Genomic DNA, 24,749 nt, shown 5'->3' with positions numbered 1-24,749 from the left:
TACCGTTACGTAATCACTTAACGTCTTATACTTATATAAAAATGTACCTTTTGAATCCAAACCTACAACATATGTGTGAACATTAAACATGGTACGAAAAAGGAGTTGAGAATCTAGTGAGAGATGTTGGTTGGCACCACTGAGTCTACAATTGTACCTGTAGTTATAATCAGAGTTTCCTGGGTGGAAAGTGGGAGCTTGTGTATAGATCTATACGGGGTGACCCCCTAGCCTTAGCTATTCGCTACAACTAGATTAGACCAGTCTACGACGACAACATCCTTATCAAGACCTACATTTGGAAAAATACCAAGACGGGCGACCTAGTCATTATCATGCATGGTTATAACGGCTCATTTAGGGATTCGATACCAAAAGTTAAACCTTTTAAAGATAAACTCTTTGAGGGTGTCAATACAAAACTCTTATTTAAGGATACAAAAATCTAAACATTGCTATAAAACGGAAAATATCGGGTTTTCTGGGGAAATTATTCGTACATATTTACCAGTTATTCGAAATACAATGAACATAACCTACTTTTATACAAGTTATAGCTGTGAAATTCACACATGCATTTATAATGGATTTTCACATCATTTTCAGACAATTTACAAAAAATATCGGATTTTCTGGGTTTTTACAAAAGATACAAAAACTTTTATTCAAACTTACTTATGAACTCACCAACATTATATATGTTGACCGTTTTCATAATAACTTGTGTTCTCAGGTAATCGTTAAGCTGGAAGATATGCGAGTGTGTTTGGTTTTGTTTATGTAATGTCACTTATCGTACTTTGAACAATTAGAATTTATGTATTTTAACAATGTACTTGATGTGAACAATGTTGGTTGTATTATGTAATGTTGGTGATGAATGTGTTATGTTTCATGTATATTCATTGTGATGATTATTCAATTGTTAGTCACATGAGCCCCCGGACGTTTTCGCCGTCTGGTTCGGGGGTGTCACACTATTGGACTCAATTCTCGTGAAGTCACATATCATATTGAGGCTACAGATGGTATTGACCGATACCATTCTTCCTCTCCTCATCCTAGTCAGTCTATCCTAGTTCCTACAAAAATCAAGGTCCTTCTGGTACCACAACTCCTATCTCAACCTCAGTCCCTCGTACCGAATAACAGTCTAGTCAACCAAAACCCAAATGCTTCAAGAAAGTTGTATCCTACAAGAAAGCTACTCGTAACATTGTCCAAAAGGGAAAAACTTTCTCAAAGAAATGCAAGTCTAAAATCATTGAATATTCGGTTGAAGCCCCTCCCTCCCCCTCTGAAACTCAAGACATACATGTCAATGTTGTAGAAGACTCTGATCATGACTCCATTGATCTTTTCAGACGCAAAAAGCTCAAACTTACCCCTAGTCATAGCCAAATGTGTGACCAGACTCATACTGCAGTCTCTCTAAAGACTCTGGTAGTCCTTGGAGCCCCTGCAGGCTTAATCGCTTTTACCCTATCTAACTACTTAGATACAGAAAGTGTATTTGTTTCATCACATTGAGACACACCCATAGTTGGATCCCAAGAGGATCCAATTACTACAAGTCGCCCTAACGTCTCCAGGACAATCCACTTACATGTCTTTGAGCCTGAGGAGTTGCAGTCCATCCATCTTTATGTAACCCAAACACTGCAAGCACATGACCTACTGCATGGCACTTCTTCAGCTCTTGAAAGAATCGAGCCAAGGCCAAACTTGACTAGAGATCAAGGAGACCAAGGAAGCTTGGGAAAACCTACTCCACCACCATTAAATACAAGTGGTTTAGGTGTGGTAAGCACCATTATACCAGGATCCACGAACCCGGGGGACACCTCGATGTGAATCAAAGGATTTGACAAATATCATTATGACGATTCTTGGACTCAGTACCAACCAAGTACTGAATCCGGAGTCAGGAAATATGAAGATTTTCTCAGGGCTTTTTAGGCACGCAAGGCTGAGCAAACTCGACAACTTCAGCAATAGGAAAAGGATATTCAAACCGTAGCTAAGTGTTGGGTTGATACATTCAACAACGTAAAAACTATTCATGATATCTTGTGGATTCAAGAATGAATGTCAAAAATGGAAGCCATGATGCAACAAGCTCAGAATCTTCAAGATGGTTCTGGTCCATCTCAACTTCCCCTAAATACTAAAAATCACGAATCAAACGATGATGGAACCGCAATAGAGATCAGCTTAGGTCTGATTTTTGGACTTGATGTTCTGGATGTTAATGAAGTCGTACAACCTGCACATTCAAATGAGTTCATGATGATTTTTTACGAAGAATAAGAATCAAGTGGATCCAAAAACTCCACTTCAAAGCCTAAGGAAAAGAAGAAGAAGAAGAAGAAGCTGGTAGCTACAAGAAAAGAATTTCTTTCTCTACAATCTAAATTCGACCAAATTTTGCATGTAGTCTCCTCCAACAAAACTCAAAACACTGAGCTCCCTACCCCACAGTCGTTAGTTGAAAGGGTTGAAAATCTTGAAACCAGGGAACGTCTGACTACAGAGCGCATCTCTCTCAAAATTGAAATAGGCATTAGATCCCTTGATAACAGTCACATTGCGGATCACAAACAATTTCTATCCACTTCTAAAAACCTCATCAAAGAGGTAACTGCACTCAAAGAAGAAATCAAGTCTACCCTTGATAGTCAAGTTGTTCACTCTAAGAACCTGGTACAAGAGAATCACAATGCTTATGAGTCAGCCATTGTGGTCCTCCAATCCACCATTAACAACCTCAGACGCTCTGTCTCTGCTCCATCCCATGTCAATGAAATTCTCAAGCTTACAAAGAAAATCCACTAACTCTTGTTCAACAAAGAAATCCCAAACAATCTCCAAGTCTCCGAGTTGATCAAATACCAGTTTACTGAAACATTCTCCAAAAACTAAAGCAGTTGTTTGAGGATCAACAAGTGTCTGATTCCTCAAAACGGGGAAATGATCACAGTCCGTTCAATCAACAACCTGATCCTTCACACTCCAAAATTCCTTCGGTTCATCAAACTCCTACAAGAACTTCGGATCAAAACAAGCCTCCAACTCCATAATCTTCACCGCAACCATCTCCTAAAACATCAACTCCGGTGCAATCTCATCATTCTCCTCCACTGTAACAAGATTCCCCTCAACAAGAAGTTCATTATCAATCCCCTCACCAAGAACCTCCTCCTAAATTCAATAATTCGGAACCAACAATGTCTTCAGAGCACTCCAATGACTCTCCTGCCACTCGTCATCGGAAGAAAGACTGGAATACAACAAAATTCGCTGAACAAATTTGGAGAGAACATGGCTTCAACACAACCATGAATGAAACCCTGATCAATTCTTGGGTAAATCCCACTTGAAGATTATTTGATGATTATTACAGGCCAGTTCTAATTTATGTTGAACCACCTTTGGATGGATACTGGGATGTTCCGATTTCGCCCAACTCCAAATTCTTCCTTGTCTTTGAACTTTTCGACCTTAGCCTTCCCGATGATCAAATGATACCTCTCGAGTTTAAACGTCTGAACTAGTTCCATGCCAAGCATGGATCTAAATTTGAGAGCATCTGGTCTAATGATAGACAAATCAGCTGTGAAAAGTTTCAAGATAAGGAAGTTAATGAAGTCAGACTTTATTAAGTACATGCTTACAAGAAGAGGCGATGACTAATTCAGGACTCAAGCTGATTTTCCTTGCATGAATCCTAAGGAAGTATTTCTGATTGTAAGGGTCTTTCAAATCAAGTCTGAGAAACATCCAAAGATGAAGATTGCGTATGAGAAGCCCACGAATTTCTCAAGTCATCAATGTGTAACTTTGCCAAGATCGATGCAGATATTCATCTGATGCTTGCCCAAAAGTTCAATCTCCTTACTCTTGAACCCGCACTAGTGTTCACTGAAGGATATTAAGAAAGGTCCTTAGGAATAACCAACTTCCGTGAACTTAGAGTTGTGTATAAAAGAGCCAACAATGATATCAAGTACTTTATCCCAATCATCGCAATGCATTAACTGACCCGCAAACAACTTGAAGTGACTTTGGCTTCGGTTCAGAGATCTAAGCATACAACTGAAGAAGTGAAGTACGAGATTACAAGAAGAATCACTTGGCTAGGAGAAGTAAGGAAGTTTTGGTGGCTCCTCATCAATTTTTTTATGCTTGATAAGTAATAAAGAAAAGTTGAAGAGGTCACTTTGGGGGAAATTGTTAGAACAAAAAGTGACCCTCTTAAACTTAGCAATCCGCAATCATCTTCTGTCTACCTCAACTATCTTTCTGCTACCACAATCAACTCTCTCCTTACCGCAATGAAGTCTTTACCGTAGTTTCAAGAAGTGAACCCCAATCCCTCTACCTCAATGAAGATTATGTTACATCCTCTGCGTTGGTGTGATAGCCTTTCTTTATCCAATGGACCTTGCATGGCCATGTTAGTTAGTAGGTTATTATTTGTTTATTTAGGATGTAACTTTTAGAGGCTCTATAAATAGAGTGTTCATCTTTTGTATTAAACACCTCTTATCACTTCTTCACTATGATCTTTTGATCTTTCTCTCTGAAATACAAAGATCACTTTCTTATATCTCTATCTTATTGATAATCATCGAAGACACTCTTCACTTTAAACTGATCTCACATACTAACTCGTGTTTGATTGCAAACCTTGTTAAGAATCAATTTAGTGTTTACTTAATATATAGCTTGTTGTCATTTATCTTTCATTTACTTTTCAGCACTTTAATTCCACAACTAACTATCTAACAAATCCAACTTATTACTATAGAGTTTTTATGATCATTTGAGATTAACTTATTCTGTAACTATAATCTTATAATAACGTTTGTTCAAGTGTTTTTCAAAGTTCTTCTCTCAAAAGGAAATCTCAACAAGTTTCCTTTGTGTATTAGACTATTAGTAGTTATCTAATATTAGGAAACCTCTTATATATATATATATATATATATATATATATATATATATATATATATATATATATATATATATATATATATATATATACATTACAGCCCCACCTAAGCTTAGGTACTAAACCTCTAAAATATGTCGTTTTAACATGCTAAATATATCCGGTTTGGTTTCACTTGGTAAATATATCATTCTCAATAATATTTCTTTATTTCATTATCGTTTTATCATCTCTGTTTTCTTTCCTCAATTATTGTTTTTGTTACTTCATCCAAGTGAACATTACTAAACCTTAAACCTAAACCTAAACCCTAAATTTAAACCCTAAACACTAAAGCTAAACCCTAAACCCTAAATCTAAACACTAAACCCTAAACCTTAAACCCTAAACCATAAACCCTAACCCTAAACCCAAAACCCTAAACCCTAAACATAAACCTAAACCCTAAACCCTAAACCTTAAACTCTAAACCCTAAACCCTATTGTGTCGATCTTGAATTTACATCTTGAAGTATTAATCGTGAATCCATTAACCGTAATCGTTATATAGTAAAACAACGTATTTTCAAGAGGTTTAGTACCTAAGCTTAGGTGGGGCTGTAATGTACTATATATATATATATATATATATATATATATATATATATATATATATATATATATATATATATATATATATATATATATATATATATATATATATATATATACCGAGTTATGTTCTAAGTATGTGATTCAGTTCTTGAGAAATATGGTAACATGCAACTAATAACGGTCTAATTTTATTATCACTCGACACAATATTTTATTATAACTATTTTTTATGAAAATATATATTATTACCGTATTATCTTTCCACAATAAAACTCCACACTTTAACACTAAATATCATACTAAAACCATTGTACTTTGACACTATATTTTATTAATAACTATTTTAACTTTTCTATAGTATATCAAAGTGGCAGACATCAAAAACTTATCAAACTTTATCGACATTCATTAATGAGAACATACAATTTGTTAAACCCATAAAATTAAATGAAATATAATGATTCTTATGAATATACAAATATATTATCAAGTATTCTTTCGACAACTTGCTCTTTAAATTTAATCTCTGCATATTTCGTTTCCAACAAAGTTTCATATATAAAAAAACAAAACAATTTTTTTAATGTTATATTAAGAAATACTAAATGTTTATTGTTCAAAATCCAAGGAATAATAATAAATAAATATAAATAAAACTAAACATAAAAAAGCGAAGGGTCCGAACATTTCGAGCAAGAACTCAAGGACCACCACACAGCTATCCAATCTCTTACGATTTTCACCAAAATCCACACAAAGGTTATTTCCGTAATTTCACATTACACCCCCTCCCCCGCCCCCACATACTTTGCTACTGTTACTACAATCGTCTATCATCATCATCATCATCATCATCATCTTCTTCTTCTTCTTGATTCATTCGTTCCATACATTATATAGGCCTATTATATGCATATTACATACACAAAAATCCCACACCACATTCTGCTTTCGGATCCGGGTCGAATACCAAAAACCCCATTGCAGAGATGAAGTTGTTGTTCTTGAATAACAATATCACCCCTACAACGAGTAACTCACTATCGTACTGTGTAACAGAGAATAAATCATGTATTGGGTGGGTCGACAAGTATTTCAAAGATTGTTTGTGTAATCTTAGAGACGAATTATCTTTCGGATTTGGAATCGCAAGTCTTGTTTGTTGGGGTGTCGCTGAAATCCCTCAAATCATCACCAACTTTCGTACTAAATCCAGCCATGGCGTCTCACTTCTCTTCCTCCTCACTTGGATTGCCGGGTAGGTGTTTGTGTTAATGCCTCAGTGAAATTTCTTCTTCTTTTTCTTCTTTTTTTTCGTTTCCTTGAATCAAATCGTGAAATTTGATCTTCGCAGGGATATCTTTAATCTCGTGGGTTGTCTTCTCGAACCTGCAACGGTGAATTTCTTCGTCTGATTTCCAATTTCTAACGATTTTTTTTTTTTTTTAACATGTATACAATCAAAAAACTCCGATAAAACCTTCAACAGATCCACTAATCCACATCCACCTTCATCGTTAATTCGTTATCATTCTTCTCACGTTTTTTTCTTTCTTTCTTTCTTCTCGATGCAGTTGCCGACTCAATACTACACAGCTGCGGTAAATCTGTCGTGCTTTTTTGGGATTAATTTTCGCAAAACTTCACTCAATCGTTCTCTTTAAATCACATTTACTCTAACGATTTATGTTAATTTCACACAGCTTTACACAATCAGCACAATCATCTTAGTTTTACAAAGCTTATACTACGATCACATCTACACATGGCTCAAATCCAGAAAAGCCGATGCTCATGCTACATCTAACACAGAGGTACAAATAACAAATTAAAATCACTCCTACGAATTAACACAATGATTCCACTACAAATTTTGCTTCAACATCGTTAAAATTTCAAATCATTTACAGGATGAAGAAGCGAAGAAACTTCTCAGACCTTCAACAGCTTCAGAACCCCATGAATTAACCTCTCGAAGCCGCGCAATAAGAACAACATCGTCTTCTCCACGTCAAGACTTTTTCTTCACGTACGTCTTCATCTTCATCTTCATCTTCATGTTCATACCTCGAATTGGGCATCATTAATTGGGAATTTCATTACACCATAACATGAAATTAGAAAAAGAGCGGAAATTAAATTGAAATCTTTTTAATTGCAGGTCTGCAAGATCAATGGCGGGAAGCGCAACACCACCCAATCGATCTTATCTATGGACAACAAGAAGTGGTCCAGCTTCTGCCATGGCTGCCGATGACGACTCTTCTTCAGAAGATGAGTCATCTGTTCAAATACCGAAGCCTACTACACAACCCAAACCCATTCCACGTTCTGTAAGTTGAATTTTTTAAAACGTGGGGGTTTTTTTTAAAAAAAAAAATTTAATTTTGTTTCTTTTCATGTTTTTGGCTTTTGTAATTTATTGTCGTTTCCTTTTAAAGAAACCATAAACCCTGCTTAATAGAGATAAAAGTCAAGAAAATATATTAAATATTTATAAGTTGTTGTATTAATTAACGTCACAGGCGGGGTATGGAGCGTTCTTGGCTACTTCATTAAATTTGCCTTCACATACCAAGGGTTTGATGCAAGTTTATGTTGGAAGAAAGTTGTTACAAGTATGATTTTTATTTTATTTTTTGTTTAAATAATTTGTATTTAGTTATGAATTTTTTTTTATTTGGTTAATTAATTAATTGTGTTGATGATGTAGGAGGGTGGTGGAAGTAGTACGGTGTATGGGCAATGGTTAGGGTGGATGATGGCGGCTATTTACATGGGTGGTCGGATTCCTCAAATTGTATTGAATGTAAGAATTATTATTATTATTATTATTTTTTAATTCTTTTTTTAATAATTTAATCTCGATTGTGATTTGATTAATTGGAAGGTTTCTGAAATATTTGTTTTTGTTACTGACAGATAAAAAGAGGCAGTGTAGAGGTGAAGTTATTACATTTCAACTACTTTTTTTTTTTTTTTAATTATTATTTTTTTAAAAATATTTTTTATATATTGTTGTTTCTACTTTTTTAGATTATAAGTTTCTAACTTTACAAAATCTTTGTAGGGTTTGAATCCTCTCATGTTCCTCTTCGCTCTTGTTGCAAATGCCACTTATGTCGCAAGGTCTCTCTCTCACACACACACGCATACATACATACATACGAGTGAAGTTTACTGATAGATGATAAAAATTTCAAGGTCTCTCTCACACACACACACGCATACATACATACATACGAGTGAAGTTTACTGATAAATGATAAAAATTTCAATCGCAGCATTCTTGTAAGAAGTACAGAATGGTCAAAAATCAAAGCCAACATGCCTTGGCTACTCGATGCTGCAGTGTGCGTAGCACTTGATACATTTGTATCCTTTTTATTTATATTATAACCATCTGAACTGATATATCTAATTTACATCTGACATGATGCTCATGGGAAAGGACAGTGTAAAAGTAATCGTAGTTTAACCTTAATGGAAATATTAATCATAGATCATAATGCAATATGTGTACTACAAACACTTGCGAAGGAGAAGAGATGAGGAAGGATACTATGGTGACTACTTGGAAGCTGACAAAAACTATGTGTCTTGATTGTATATGGATGGATGTTTGTGAGGAACCTTAAGAACAAAGAGGAAAGGGATGTGGTATTTTAATAGGCTCTTTGTTGTATGCTCGGTTTGAGTTCAAATGTTATGTTTAATGGAACAAAGAGGATACTATGGGCATAATCGATTTGTTGTTCGTGTCTTGAGAGTTGCATTGGCTCGTAACAAAGCATTTGTAAAAGTGTACTCTTTAAGTCTTTTAATTATGCTAACAATTAGAGTGAGGATGTTTGTAAGTTGCTTTGAAATTTAGAATGAGATTTGGACCTTGAATCGACAACAAAAGCTAGTATTTCATGTTATAGAATGTTTATAAGTCTTATGATTAAGAGATATAGTAACTTATGTCTTTACATTGTTTCATTCTCGACTTGTGTAAAACAAAACTCGAATGCCAAGATCTTTTATTGTTAGCTTTGTGATGCTAGTATTGTTGTGTAAAGCATTGTATGTAACCATTACATTTATACTCTCCCTATATGCATAACTACTTGATTTTTGAGAAGTTTGGGCTAATAGAGATTAATTTCTAGAGAATTAACATAAATATTTTGGGCCTTTAAAGAAATCGAGAAAGAAGCTGAACCCAATTTGTTATATATGGTTGTCCAAACTTGAAGTCGATCATGATAAAGTTGTGTGGAAGCTCAAGAACAATTTAAGTGAGTCCCAAATTTTATACACACAGGTAAACTAAAGATTATATGTTACAAATGGCATAAAACTGATTTGACGATTAATAGAAGGAAGACGTATGGAGGCTTGACAAATTGTATAAGACCATTCATAATGGGAGTTGATTCGTATATAATAATTTTTCTCTGTACATAACAATTTATGCTTTAAAATGTTGTATTGTACAACTTTATAAAACATAAATTGTTGTGAATAGAGAAAAACTAATATATTTACAAATCACTCATAACAGGAGTTCGATGACCTGAGTTTGTCAAAAAACATAGAAAATCATCATGCACAACAACAACGATTATAATATCATAAGAGGACAAAGAACCAAAAGGTTTTAAGAAAATTACAAAAAAAAAAAAAAAAAAAAAAAAAAAACATAACAGTCCATATGCAAACAAATCGATCTAGCAGATCATAAAGTATAGCATCATCCTTACCAGGATATCGACCGAACCGGTCACTAACATAACATCATCCTATATCCCAGGATACCGACCTACACCAGGTTACTGACCTAATATTGTCCCAATTACCAAGACGCCGACCTAAAAGATCAATAAGCACATCAACAGCACAAGCACATATACCAGGACGCCGCCTCTACCCTGACCTCCTCCCGTAGTCCTCAAAGTGTCCGATGTTGGAGCCTGCACTAGTCTTGCAACAAGTTGTGTACAGTTGACCCTCAAGTGTCCAACCTGATGACAATGATAACATATCTGCATATCCTGAGCCGGGACCGACTGACGATAATCCCTCGCATAGTGCCCTTCTTTCCCACACTTGCGACACACACCATCGGACCTACAAACTCCGGCATGACCCTTCCCACACTTCTCACAGGTGCGGCTGCTCTGACCTCCAACCCTAGAGTCAATGGTTTTGGAACGTTTTGGCGCCGGCTGCGACTGCACCGGGGCCTGCCTCTTCTCTCATAACTGCAACTCCATCTGCAACTCCCGCCGCCTGGCGGCCTCCTGCAACTCTATCAAGGTATCACACCTCTGCGTGGACACAAACTGTCTGATATCCCTCTTGAGCATACTTAGATATCGGGACATTTGAGCCTGCTCCGAAGCAAACTCTAGGCAAAACATCACCCTCTCAATGAACATCCTGGTGATCTCCGTCACCGACTCTGAATCCTGCTTCAGCTCCAGGAACTCCTGAGCCAAACTCTCTCTCTCTCTCTCTCCCCCCCCCTCTCTCTCTCTCTCTCTCTCTCTCTCTTTCTCAACCCGTGGAACATAACGAGTGCTGGACATCTTCCGGAACTGATCCCATGTAACTGCAGCCCACTGCCCATTAGAATAAGATCCCGTAGTCAACCTCCACCAATCCTTCGCCCGAGCCTCAAAAGGTTCAGAGCACACCTCACCCTCTGATCCGCAGGGCATCAACACGTGAAGAAACAACCCTCCACGTCTGACATCCCTCTCATAGCAATGATCGGATCCTGAACTCCATCGAAAGTAAGGGCTTCGTATTATCAAAGTCCCGATACTGAAAACCTCGACCAGTTTCCCCCCCTGCCGTTGTTACAGCCGCAACAGCCGCCTACGTAAGAGATGCATAACGCTCATCAAGGTACTCAACCATGGCGCTCTTGATCGACCCAAACATCTCCGACAACTCAGCCCGGAACATAGCAGCAACCTCATCATGCAGGACCTTACGAATCCTGGCATCCAACTCATATGTACTCATCTAACCAATGACCCCGGGTGGTACTGATCCATCTTGATCACCCTCTCCTGATCCTGGTCCCGAATTGGATCCTGCCCCGAGACGTCTCGTAATCTCCATACATAAAATACACCACAAGATATTATGCATTCCTCATAATAACCCCGAGAACTAGCTTCCAAAAAAGCCTAGGGGTTGTGACTTCCTTGATACATGTATGGGTCCTGTTCTTTCAGTAGTACGGGCACATACTACCTTCCACACCTACCCATATTTGTATCAAGTATCACCACAACACCCTAACAATAGCATACACATAACGAACACTCGATCCCCCCTCCTAAAGGAGCACCACTATCCCATAACCTACCTACCGGTCTCACGTAACTCTCCCATCCATGAAACTTCCACCAACCCTGAAGCACTAGTGTATGCTAGTCATACATAACGCTAGACCCTATAGACTTTCGAATATCCAATCCTACCCTAAGCTCCCAAACATATAAGAACAGAACATAAGGCCAAATCAAACATTCTCAGGCTATAAGATCTTAATTATGTATAACCATGATGCATACACTAAATAACTACAGTAATGATGTCAATTTCATACAAAGGAAACCCTAGGCTACCAGGCATCATATAATCATGCAATTCTATCATGCAATTCCTGAGGACCCCTAGCCTAGTACTAGCATGTTGTTCTATAATATCACATAATCAAATAACTCGTATGGTATTTGGGGGTCTACATACTGGCTCTGGCTGATCGTACCCTCTGCATCCTCCTTTACTTATTTCGAAAAACCTTTTGAAAACCATTTTTAAAATCCCTCCTTGATTTGAGACTGGATTCACACGAATGTTCCTCCAATTCACTCAAAACAAGGCTCTGATACCAACTTGTAACGACCAAAAATTTGAGCCAATTTAAAACATTTTATTTCATTCAAAAACCATTAAGTTCATACATCTTTTTTTCAAAATAGTTTAAACATCAGAGTATCCCCCAGAACCATATCACGTGAATCATAAAACATGAGGGGCAGTACGATCACACCTTCACCTTGCCACAATCTCATGAAGTACCTGAAACAATACACTGAACTGTAAGCCCGGAAGCTTAGTGAGTTACCCCAAAAATACCAACCACATACAACCATAATCATAACATATTGTATCACAATACAGAACATCCATGCCTCTCAAGTCTGCAGCGTGAATTGTCTGCCCTCAACAGGCCTTCAGTTCACTTGGTCCACTCTCTGAGTCTACATCATGACTGGACCGTCCGCACCAAGCCTTCAGTCTATCTGGATGTATCTGAGCCTTCGCTATGAATGGGCCGCCATACGGGCCTACAATCTATCCGGACCACTCATAGGGTATGTTGGCCTTCAGCACAAAGCAGGACCGCCTCAACCCAACATCAAGCAAATAACCTTGTGTACATATAACAAGAAATCACATAACAGTTCATAGGCAAACAAATCGATCTAGCAGATCATAAAGAATAGCATCATCCTTACCAGGATATCGACCGAACCGATCACTAAGATAGCATCATCCTATCTACCAGGATACCGACTTAAACCAGGTTAATGACATAATACTGTCCCAATTACCAGGACGCCGACCTACCAGATCAATAAGCACATCAACAACACAAGCACAAATATCAGATATAACTATCTCACAGATCATCGATCATAGCAATCTCTCATGACCAAGGCATCGACCTAACCAGGTCACTAACATACCAATCCAAACGGATCACATGAGCATAACAATATACTGTCTATTCTGATACCAATCTAACGGAACATAACCACATGTAGCATATTGCAACCAAGATAACAACTAAAAGGGTCGGCCTTGGTGCCTTACATCCTATTGATATAGTGATGATAACTCACTTGCAATTGCTGATTGAAAAGATAAGACCAAGTTGCTCCAATCTCTGACACGATCGTCGCCACTGAACACTACCAAAGAACCAATTCCATAAATACCAATATTACCAAAGTACCCTTGGAAGTCAAATTGGTCAACTATTGGTCAAAGTCAAAGTCAACCTTCCTGGGTGACTCTACTATCCGAGTCACCCCGACGACTCATCGTGTCCCCATACTCAGAAAACTCTCATAACACAACCTAACTCACCAAGTCACCCCAAGTCTCGCCGAGTCCAACGACCTCTGAGTCCCATCAAGTCCGGCTCACTGAGTCGCCAACCGACTCACTTAATCCAAGGCTTTAACCAAAATAGGTTGGGGTTCTACGACTTGACTCTCCGAGTCCAAGAACAGACTCACCGAGTCCAAGGAAATCTTCAACAGACTCGCCGAGTTATTCTTCCAACTCACCGAAAGCTCATCATCACACTCCTCGCCGAGTCACCCATGCGACTCGCTAAGTTACTATGCGAATCAAAGTCTGATCCTTAGCCCGACTCGTCAAGTCATCTCCCAGACTCGCCGAGTCCATTCGTGTATTCCCATAATCTCGAGTCACAGAGCTACTCCTTTGCTCCAAGCAATAGATTTAGGTCTCTAAGGTCCATTAGCAACATAAAGTTGCTACCTTTATGTGCTTCCCCATAATACCAAAAACCATGCTAGAAAGGGACTTAACTCTTGGGGAAAGGCTTTTGCATAACAACTAGAAAGGCTTTCTTCGTCAATGATCCATATAGAACTTAGATCAGGAGTTTCAATTCCAGATCTAACTCATGCTTCAAGATCTCAACAATATTTCTCCAACCAAACCCTAAAACCCCCTGAAAATGGAACTAGAAAGGAGAAGGCCAAGGATAATGATTCCTTACCTCCAAAATGACCTCCTACTGAAGTATAATCTGAATCTCTTCAAGTCTCCTTGATCCAAGCTTCTTGATCTTCAAGATCCCTTCACAAATCACACCAATTTGCTTCCAAGTCTTCTCACAAACGAAATTAGGGCTTTTGGATCCCTAAAGGGTAGAAAATAGGCTGAGGGTGGGTTATAATGTGCTTTATATAGGGCACAACCCTCCGGATTAGGGTTTTCTCCCTTCAGCACCAACTCGTCGAGTACAAGTCGCCGACTCGGTGAGTTGGCCACTTAAACCCGCGACAAATCCCGCTCCGACTCGGCGAGTAATCATGCCTACTCGTCGAGTCCCTTTCCTTAATTTACAATTGAAGCCCTTCAACAACACCTCTGGAATTTGGGGTATTACAACTCTCCCTTACTTCAATCAGGCTTTGTCCTCGAAGCCTACTGCAGTATACGCTTCAGAACAAACCCCTTGCACTGTAGACTCCGATTTCTCAATCAACTCATGCTCTTACAAACCCTAATTCTATATCTCTATTAAAATGGCTTATTCGCACGTGGAATCCTTGCCACTACTCCAAGCCAACCATTGGTCTTTCAACTCCATAGCACCACTTATCAGTCACATATCGCCCGATGATACCATCCCTTCAAATCAGGAACACACCTTCGCGCCCTGCGAGCGCTAGATACCACAAACACCCACTGAGCTCTATTAAGACACTAATCCATCTTCCTTCGCCCAAGATTGGCAATAACTATGATAACTTGCAACCTGGAACGAACCCTGTTTTCCCTTCTGATTCTATACCTCACGCGCTGACATGATACCACATCCTTCAGCCCCCAAAACCCATCAACCAAACATCTCGCGCAACCTCTTGTACCTGGCCCAATCAGCCTCGGGTTGGAATACCATGCATGCCTATAATGGGCCGATACTACTCCCGAGTTTGATAACCTGCTGTCTCAACTTCCTCTGTCCAGATCTCCAATCTAGAACCACTATCCTCCTGCTCTTCCAAGGAGATTGAAAACATGCCTTCGCATCATCCAACATTGCAACAACCTCAACGGGCATCCTACCCGTAAGTGCTTCCATATATCTGGTACAACCCCAATGCTTGATATCAATAAATGAAGTACTTTCAATCATCTAGTTACATACATACATACATACATGCATACATACATACATGCATACATACATACATACATACATACATACATACATACATACATACACACACATACATACATACATACATACGTACATACATACATACATACATACATACATACATACATACATACATACATACATACATACATACATACATACGAGTGAAGTTTACTGATAGATGATGAAACTTTCAATCGCAACATTCTTATAAGAAGTAAAGAATGGTCAAAAATCAAAGCCAACATGCCTTGGTTGCTCGATGCTGCAGCGTGTGTAGCACTTGATACATTTGTATCCTTTTTATTTATATTATAGCCATCTGGATTGATATATCTAATTTACATCTGACATGATTACTTCCTTAATGGAAGTAATAATCATAGATCATAATGCAATATGTGTACTACAAACACTTGCGAAGGAGAAGAGATGAGGAAGGATACTATGGTGACTACTTGGAAGCCGACAAAAACTATGTGTCTTGATTATATATGGATGGATGTTTGTGAGGGACCTTAAGAACAAAGAGGAAAGCGATATGGTATTTTAATCGGCTCTTTGTTGTATGCTCGGTTTGAGTTCAAATGTTATGTTTAATGGGAAAAAGAGGATACTATGGGTATAATCGATTTGTTGTTCATGTCTTGAGAGTTGCATTGGCTCGTAACAAAGCATTTGTAAAAGTGTACTCTTAAGTCTTTTGATTATGTTAACAATTAGAGTGAGGATGTTTGTAAGATGCTTTGAAATTTAGAATGATATTTGGACCTTGACACGACAACAAAAGTTAGTATTCCATGTTATAGGATGTTTATAAGTCTTATGATTAAGAGATATACTAACTTATGTCTTTACATTGTTTAGTTCTCGACTTGTGTACAACAAAACTCGAATGCCAAGATCTTATTTTATTGTTAGCTTTATGATGCTAGTATTGTTGTGTAAAGCATTGTATGTAACCATTACATTTATACTCTCCCTATATGCACAACTACTTGATTCTTGAGAAGTTTGTGCTAATGGAGATTAATTTTTAGAGAACCGACATAAATATTTTGGGCATTTAAAGAAATTGAGAAAGAAGCTAAACCCAATTTTTTATATATGTTTCTCCAAACTTAGGGTTGATCATGATAAAGTTGTGCGGAAGCTCAAGAACAATTTAAGTGAGTCGCAAATTTTATACACATAGGTAAACTAAAGATTATATGTTACAAATGGCATGAAAATGATTTGACAATTAATAGAAGGAAGAAGTATGGAGGTTTGAGAAATTGTATAAGACCATTCATAATGGGAGATGATTCGTATATAATAATTTTTCTCTATACACAACAATTTATGCTTTAAAATGTTGTATTGTACAACTCTATAAAATATAAATTGTTGTGAACAGAGAAAAACTAATATATACGAATCACTCATAATAGGAGTTCGATGAACTGAGTTTGTCAAAAAACATAGAAAATCATCATGCACAAGATCAACGATTATAATGTCATAAGAGGATAAAGAAGCAAAAGGTTTTAAGAAACTTACAAAAAAAAAAAAAAAAAAAAAAAAAAAAAAAAAAAAAAAAAAAACTCACTACAAATCACCTATGTCTACTCTCAACAATATCACTCAACCTAAAACTATAATGATTACACAAGAAATCAATTGCAGAACCAGAAAACTGAAACCCTAACTCTATACAAGTTTAGAGAAGAAAGAGAGCGAAAGTCATGAAGGTGTGTGTGTGTGTGAACCAAATGCAAGCCAATCACTCCTTTTATCTTCGGGTAATCTGATATGGTTCATGGGTAAAACCTGCGTGTTTCCACCTCCATAAGTTTGACAAAAGCAAGCCACAACCCACAAGAACCACAAAACAACACAAACAACCCATTGTCTAACAATCATAACAAAATAAACCCAAAACAAGAATTGCTAAAAACACAAAAACACCCTGATAAATACAAAAATAAATAATGAGATTGAATATGAAAATATATTTATATTTTCAACATCCCCCATCAATGTAATTATTTATTTTCTTTTTTATTAAACACATGAGATAATGACTTAAAAGGTTAATATATTTTTCAATTTGTATACATTTGGCTAACAAGTTTTTTTTTTTTTTTTTTTTTTTTTTTTTTTTTTTTTTTTTTTTTTTTCACATCCACTCATTAAACTTGTTTCACTTTAAACATTTAATCCTTATTACTGGCTACTCCAAGCATGTCAAAAAAACAACTTAAAATGTAATATATTTTTCATTTTGTACACATTTAGTCCTTAATATTTTTTTACACATTTAATCTTTAATATATTTTTTGTTGCAAAATAAGTCCTTGTTGTTTTTTTACACATTCAATACTAATGACCGTTTTTTTTTAGTTTTTCTCACAACATATTACGTAGGACAATCATTAATAAGGTGTTTGGGGTTGTTCATGCTTATGGTCACCGCGACATCGACTACTTGGTTGCTTGGTTCTTGTGGTTTGGCTTAGGTATTGTGTTTTGAACGTCGTAGCTTCTTCACATAATCACGAATTTTTAACAATCTTTATATCCACGCGTTCGTATTTGAGTCTACTAAAACTTTCGTTTAGATTAATCCCGTTAAAAAACAATATATATATTTTTATTGCGATTTTATAAAAAAAACATTCATATGTACATTCATAAAAACGCTTGGATATAAAGATCATAAGTAAAAATGTTTTGACTTTTTAACAAACATAATCTAAATGAAAGTTGTAGTAGACTCAAATACAAACGTGTAGATATGAATATCCTTAAAATATGTGATTGTTTGAAGACGTTTTGACGTTCAGAACACAAGACCTAAGCAACCAAGTAGCAGTGGCAGTGGTGGGCATAAGCATGAACATACCCATATACCTTATTAATGATTGTCTCGCGTAGGATGTTGTGAGAAAAACATAAAAAAAAGTCATAAATACTGAATGTGTACAAAAACGACTTATGTGAATATATATATATATATATCAAGGGCTAAATGTGTAAAAAATATGAAGGACTAAATTTGTACAAAATAAGAAATATATTTCCCTTTTAAGTCATTTTTTTCGGCTTACCTAAAGTAGACGGTCATAAGGACTAAATATGTATAGTTAAACAAGTTGAATGGATAAATATGGAAGAAAAAACATCAGTGATTAAATGTGTAGAAATCGAAAAGTATATTACCATTCCAAGTCATTATCCCTAAATACATCTACTAACCCCATTTCTTTGGACAAAAAATCATCTTGTTTTAAACCCAAAGATTTTTTTAAAACGTCTGCATTTTGATCAGACGAATTGATTTTCACCATTTTAAAACACCATTTGAAATCTTTTCTCTGACAAATGTAACATCCGGATTCCCAGGTATATTATTCTAATATTTTTATTTTGGAATTTGTGAAGGAACTCGGCGAGTTGATGCTTAGACTCGCAGAGTAGGATCGCAGATTATCATCCGGGTTCGCAACTGGACTCGTCGAGTCCACGCTGTTTAATGAAACCCTAATCCCCCGGGGTTGGAGCCTATTTAAGGGCACTCATAGTCCCCCATTGCGGCTACCAGTCCCTTGAGAGAACCCTAAGTGAGCTAAATCGTTTAGGAGGAAGGAGAAGCTATATTTGATCTTTCTGTCTTTGGTTTAGCAAGAAGAAGGTGATCAAGAGCAAGAGGAGACTGAAAGAGGTGTGATTCTAGTGGTTTCAGAGTCCAGAGACTTCAACTTGAGGTATTTATTCCGACCTTCTTCAGTTTTGGTATTGATTCTTAGAGTTAGGGTTTTTTAACCTCTTTTGAGGATGGTTATGTGGAGCAATTGGTCCCTTCTTGAGTTTATGCTTTGGATCTAGACTCAAAGAGGTCCAAAGACCTTAACCCTTAGAGCTTTATGAGTTATCTTGGGAGTCATGAGCTTAGAATGCCATTTTTGGGGCTAAATCATCAAATGAGACCATCTAGATGATATATGAGTGTCAAGGTCTGGACTTTACGTAATTATTATGCTTGGGAAGGCCAAATCTAAGGATTAGAGGAATAGATTTGACCTCAGGAGGTCAATGGAGTTTGTGCATGGCATGTACTCGTCGAGTTGCTCTTGAGACTCGGTGAGTTGAGTCGGGGTGGCCCCGCGATTCATACCTGGGGACTCGTTGAGTAAAGGGAGGGACTCGACACGTTAAACGGGACTAAAGAGTTAGTGGACACATGTGGACTTGCCGAGTTGCCCAAGTGCACTCAACGAGTCGGGTCAAAGTTTGACCGTTGACTTTGGTTGACTTTTAGGGTTTGGTCAACAATGAGGGCCTTTGAGCCAAAGGAAGGGTAAAATGGTCTTTTACCCTTCTGTGGGTGCCTAGAGAGGGTGAGTCTAGTTCTGAGAGTTAGATTTATGAGAGTATTACTTTATGTGTTTAGGTGGAGGCTAGATCGTATTTCTACCGAGCCAGTGATTTACTGGGATATCTGAGGTGAGTCTTCTCACTATACTTTACCTTGAGTGGTCATTAGATTTATGTGACAAAGTTATTGTATGCTATTATGTGATGTGCTGTACTGCATTATTTGTATGTGGTTTATATCATGTGTATATCAGAGTATATCAGAGTTAGAACCGAAAAGTTCACAGAGTTAGGACCAGAGGGTCCACAGAGTTAGGGCCCACATGCCCATAGAGTTATAGCCTCGAGTGGCTAGTATGGTACTTTGGGGAAGTCACTAAGCTTTATGCTTACAGTGTTATGTGTTATGTGTTTCAGGTACCAGTGATGATCACGGGAGGGCGCCAACATGATTCGTACACACGCATGGGTTTTTATGTATTTTGATCTTGGGAAATATTTGTGAAACAAAGTATGATACAATGGGGTTTTATCAATAAATGTGTTGGAAAAGTGTGTTTAAAATGTGAAAAATTTGTTTTAAATTTTACAGTGTTACAACAACATGCAAATCTATCTTAAAATGTTTAGTACACTCGTGAAAAAAAGGGATTTTATGCCAACTTAATACTTGAGTCATTATCATAAAATACGGATATAGGTGTTAAATCTTTAACACCTAACTCAAACAAAATTTTCAGTATCTATATAATCTCACAAGTGATTGAACCTAAAGCTGTATACTCAGAATCAATTGAAGATCTGGAAATAGCGGACTATTTTTTACTTTTCTAGGGTACCAAATAACCATTGAAATAAACCATATAACCTGTTATAGTGTAATACCCGGTTCCCGGTATGTATTTTAAATTTAAATAATTGTATGTTTTTTGCAGTGGGACTTGACGAGTTGGATGCCCAACTTGTCGAGTAGACTAGACTTAGGATGCGAGTTTTAAGTAACCTACTCAACAAGTCGGTAGCCCGACTCGGCGAGTAGGACTGCTTGGATAAAACCCTAATATTTAGGGTTTGCACCCTATTTAAATGCCTTATCTTGTCCCTATTGGACAAGGTGTCTAATTCCATAACTATATTTGGTATATACTTGACCTGACCCGACATGGTGCATTTGGGTTGCATGGCATCACGCATTTAGATAAACTAAATGAGAGAAATAACACTTGTGGTTTATTAATATATTATAAGTTCTAATATATTAATAGTATTATTTAATTAGTATTGATTGTAACACCCAGAAATAAAAGGTATGACTTGAACCCCCTTTAAATTAGAGTTTTTTCATTATTAGTCCCTTAGTACGCTGGGCGTACTTAGGAGTATGCTTAGCGTACTAGGACCTTTTATGGGCGTGAATGTTTGGAGGTACGCTGGGTGTACCATGGATTGTGCGGGGCGTACGCGCCAGGGACCAGAAAACCCTAATTTCGGACTTGAGGCCTATACAAACGACTTTAAGCCATTGGGACTAAACCCTGGAGAGCCTCCACTACCCTTGAACATCATTTCACTGCTAGAAGCCTTGAGAAATCATTTGTAAGCCCTAAAAGTGTGCTTTTGTGATCTTTAGTGTTCATTTTAAAGTGAAGAGTTGGTCAAGCAAGTTTGGATCAAGAGGGAGCTTCAAGATCTTGCATCATAATCATCTTCGAGAGCTCTTAGAGGTAAAAAGCTTGCACCTTTCCTCTTTGCTCTTTAGATCTAGCTAGGGTTTATGTAGTCGGTCCTTTTGATGGACTTTGGGCCTCATTTATTGGCTAGATCATCCCCATTCGATAATAAGGTCAGATCTAAGGTGCTTAAGCCATTTAAGAGCATAAAAATAGGAGCTTGGTGGAGGTCTTAACCTTGTGTATGAATTATAGACTTGGGAAAAGTCTTAATGATGACTCTGGAGGTTTAATGGACATGCAAAGGCATAAAGTTAGCAACTTTATGCCCTAGGAGGTGTTAATGGACTCAGATCTAGATTCTGGACGTAAAAGAATGGAATAATAAGCACTTAATAGGGAAAGTGCTTAACTGAGACTTACGCCGGGCGTACTCTGAGTATGCTACGTGTAACCTTTGAAAACCCGGTACGCTGCGCATACCTGAAGCGTACGCTGGGCGTACGCGGGACAGTTTGGGCCATTCTTGTTTTGGGCTGTCGAACTTTTGGGCCTCTTTTGGGTTATTGGGCCGAATTGGATTATGTGAGCTAAAGGCCTTTTTATCAGTTGGAGCATGTGGACCATGGATTTATTAGGTTGGCCTTCTTGGGCCAAGGGGGCCAATTAAGGAAATTAGACTTAGATCTTGGGCCCATTTGCAATGAAACGGTGTTTGGGCCTTTGAGGTAGGGTTTAAAGGTTGGGCCCTCCCTTGGGATAATTTATGGACCAATCATTGATGATATTATCATTGTTATTATTCAGTTCGGGAGGTTGCGGGTCATTAAGAGTGCAGTATTCGTATTCTTCGGGTAAAGATGAGTCTTTTCACCATACCCATGGGTCTACGGCACCAAGGCCGACCCATTATGTGTTTTTGATATATGTTCAATCGCTTTGTGTGTAATGTGATTGTATGTTTTGCATGAAGACCCCAGGAGGGAGCTTGTGGCATTGGATGTAAGACCATGTGGGGTAGCCCATGACAGTCCTAGGTAAAGACCATGTGGGGTAGCCCATGACATTGGATGTAAGACCATGCGGGGTAGCCCATGGTAGTCCTAGGTAAAGTCCATGTGGGGTAGCCCATTGCAATCTTCCTGGTTCTATGTATGTATGGCCTATGTGATATGTTACTTGGATATGTTCATGTGTGGTGTGTGGTATGCTCTGGGGAACTCATTAAGCATTTAGCTTACATGTTGTTGAGTTGTTTCAGGTACATCGGAGCCAAAAGGCAAGGGCAAGGCGTCATGGCGCGTCGTGCACTCTATCTATCTCTTTTTCCACTAATATGTTTGGGGACACACTTTGATAATCTATATAATGTAATGGATGGTGTTTTAAACTAAATGTGGAGTTCACGGTTTTATGTCAATGTGTTATTTAAATTAAATGAAATTTTTCGTTGTAAAATTTTGGTTGTTACATTGATCAAGAATTAATTTGAAATTAATTGAGTGATCAAAAGATGACTAATTAAATATATGGGTTGATTATGTAAATCATCCATAACTTGTATAGTGGGCTAAAAGGCTCCATGGATTATCAAGTTGGATTATGTAACAACCCGAAATTTCGTACCATCTCTTGTAACTCTTTCGTAGTTCAATTCAAGCAACCAATCGTCGTTTCCAAATTCGATTCCGATTTTCTTGTTTAATTAAGTCATTAATTTGAAAGTATCTAAAATGACTTAATGGGTGTCTTAATACATTTAGAAATCATTTTAACGCCCCATATTAGTGATCGGAATATTTCTAGAATTTACCGTATCGGGTTACGGCAACTCAATCGGGTACGACCAAAAGCCTCGCCTAACGCCGGTATCGGGTAGAATCCCACCGTGTCCAAAACTTAGACACTATATAAAGTGTTCTAAGCCTTCATTTGAATCTTTTGGCTTCATCTCACTACTCTCTCTCTCTAACCTCTCTCCTCACTCTAAATTAAGGTCCAAAATCAAAGAATTAAGGCTCCAAATCGTAGAGGTAACCTTCCTAGCTTATTATTCAACCTCTTAGGCCTTCAAATCCGAGTTCAAAATGAGATTTAGGACTTGGAACATGTGTTTACGGCCAAGGAATAAGCTTGGGCCGTAAACACACAATAAAGGGGTTTTTGAGCCATTTAACCCTTCCAAATCATTGTTGGGACTTAGATACGACCTTAAGGCTTGCAAATCGGGACTTGAAACATTTAAAACATGAATTTTGTGGGACAAAAGAGAGTTTATGGCCAAGGCTCCTTCTTGGTTCGTAAAATCCTCAAAAATGGGGATTAAACACCTTACATCATGTTAGAATGCCTTGAAACTTAACCAATAGCCTTGGAATAAATCATAGAACCACCTAAAAATAGTTTGGAGGCCTTAAACATATTAAAACACCACATTTAGGATTTTACGGCCATAGCACATACTCTTAGGCTGTAAACTCATAAAAGTGTGTCAAATGATGCCCTTAAACCACCCTAAGGCTTGGAAAAATTACTAGAATCACATGTGATTGCTTTAAGTGCTTCAAATCAATTATCCTTGACCATAAGAGAGTTTACGGTCATAAACTCCAAGTTTATAGCAGTGAACTCCCTTTTAAATGGTATAAATCCAAAGCAAATTAATCCAAGGCATTTTAGAAGTTCATTCCAACATCCCCTTGTCTATTTAAGCCATTTTAACACTCAAAACCACACCAACATGAGTTTACGGCCGTAAACTCATGTATGTGTGTGTTTTATGGCTGTAAACTCACTTAAATGTTTACTCTTGGGGAGTAAACTCAAGTCCCAAGTCCCTAGTACCAATACACGTCCGTAGATGTCACCCGGGTCACTCCAAACGCTTGTTTTGAGGTGTTTAACCTCGTCGGAGTGTAATGTTCCATATAATTAGTGAATGTATACCTAATTGAATATATATGGACATTATTTCATTTTACATAGGGACATCGCGAGTAATTAAACCCCGAACCAACGTCTAGTGTCCGAAACCGTCGCATTCCCGAGTCTGGTGAGTTCATACCCCTACCCTTTTTCACCGTTTTCACTGTTTTCAGGGGGGAACACAAGCAAAGTACAAGGGATTTCTTGTACTGAAAACATGTTTTCAAATGTGTGTTTCACATTTCATATGCTT

At 37.5% G+C, this 24,749-nt stretch overlaps 1 protein-coding gene and 1 long non-coding RNA gene across 4 annotated transcripts; both read left to right on the top strand.

Moving 5' to 3' along the window:
* Window positions 1–6,261: 6,261 nt before the first annotated feature.
* LOC145044063 (vacuolar lysine transporter YPQ1-like) lies at window positions 6,262–9,405 on the top strand. 3 transcript variants are annotated; one of them, XM_078992868.1, is made up of 12 exons: window positions 6,262–6,806; window positions 6,903–6,945; window positions 7,123–7,149; window positions 7,252–7,362; window positions 7,459–7,577; window positions 7,710–7,881; window positions 8,074–8,166; window positions 8,262–8,357; window positions 8,471–8,491; window positions 8,619–8,677; window positions 8,833–8,923; window positions 9,046–9,405. In XM_078992868.1, exons 1-12 carry the CDS (start codon window positions 6,538–6,540, stop codon window positions 9,055–9,057), a joined length of 1,113 nt encoding a protein of 370 aa, XP_078848994.1. In that variant the 5' UTR covers window positions 6,262–6,537; the 3' UTR covers window positions 9,058–9,405. The 3 variants fall into 3 exon arrangements, with proteins under 3 accessions (XP_078848994.1, XP_078848995.1, XP_078848993.1); XM_078992867.1 differs by having other exon boundaries at window positions 6,266–6,806; window positions 9,051–9,405; XM_078992869.1 differs by lacking the exon at window positions 9,046–9,405 and having other exon boundaries at window positions 8,619–8,752.
* Window positions 9,406–15,745: 6,340 nt separating this feature from the next.
* LOC145039853 (uncharacterized) lies at window positions 15,746–16,170 on the top strand. Its single transcript, XR_013679838.1, has 2 exons — window positions 15,746–15,836; window positions 15,929–16,170. It is a non-coding gene; the product is annotated as an uncharacterized LOC145039853 (long non-coding RNA).
* Window positions 16,171–24,749: the final 8,579 nt, after the last annotated feature.

The sequence above is a fragment of the Lactuca saligna genome, chromosome 4, assembly GCF_052625555.1.
Source record: "Lactuca saligna cultivar CGN05327 chromosome 4, ASM5262555v1, whole genome shotgun sequence".
Classification (NCBI taxonomy): Eukaryota; Viridiplantae; Streptophyta; class Magnoliopsida; order Asterales; family Asteraceae; genus Lactuca; species Lactuca saligna.
This window is presented reverse-complemented; position numbering and strand designations above follow the sequence as displayed.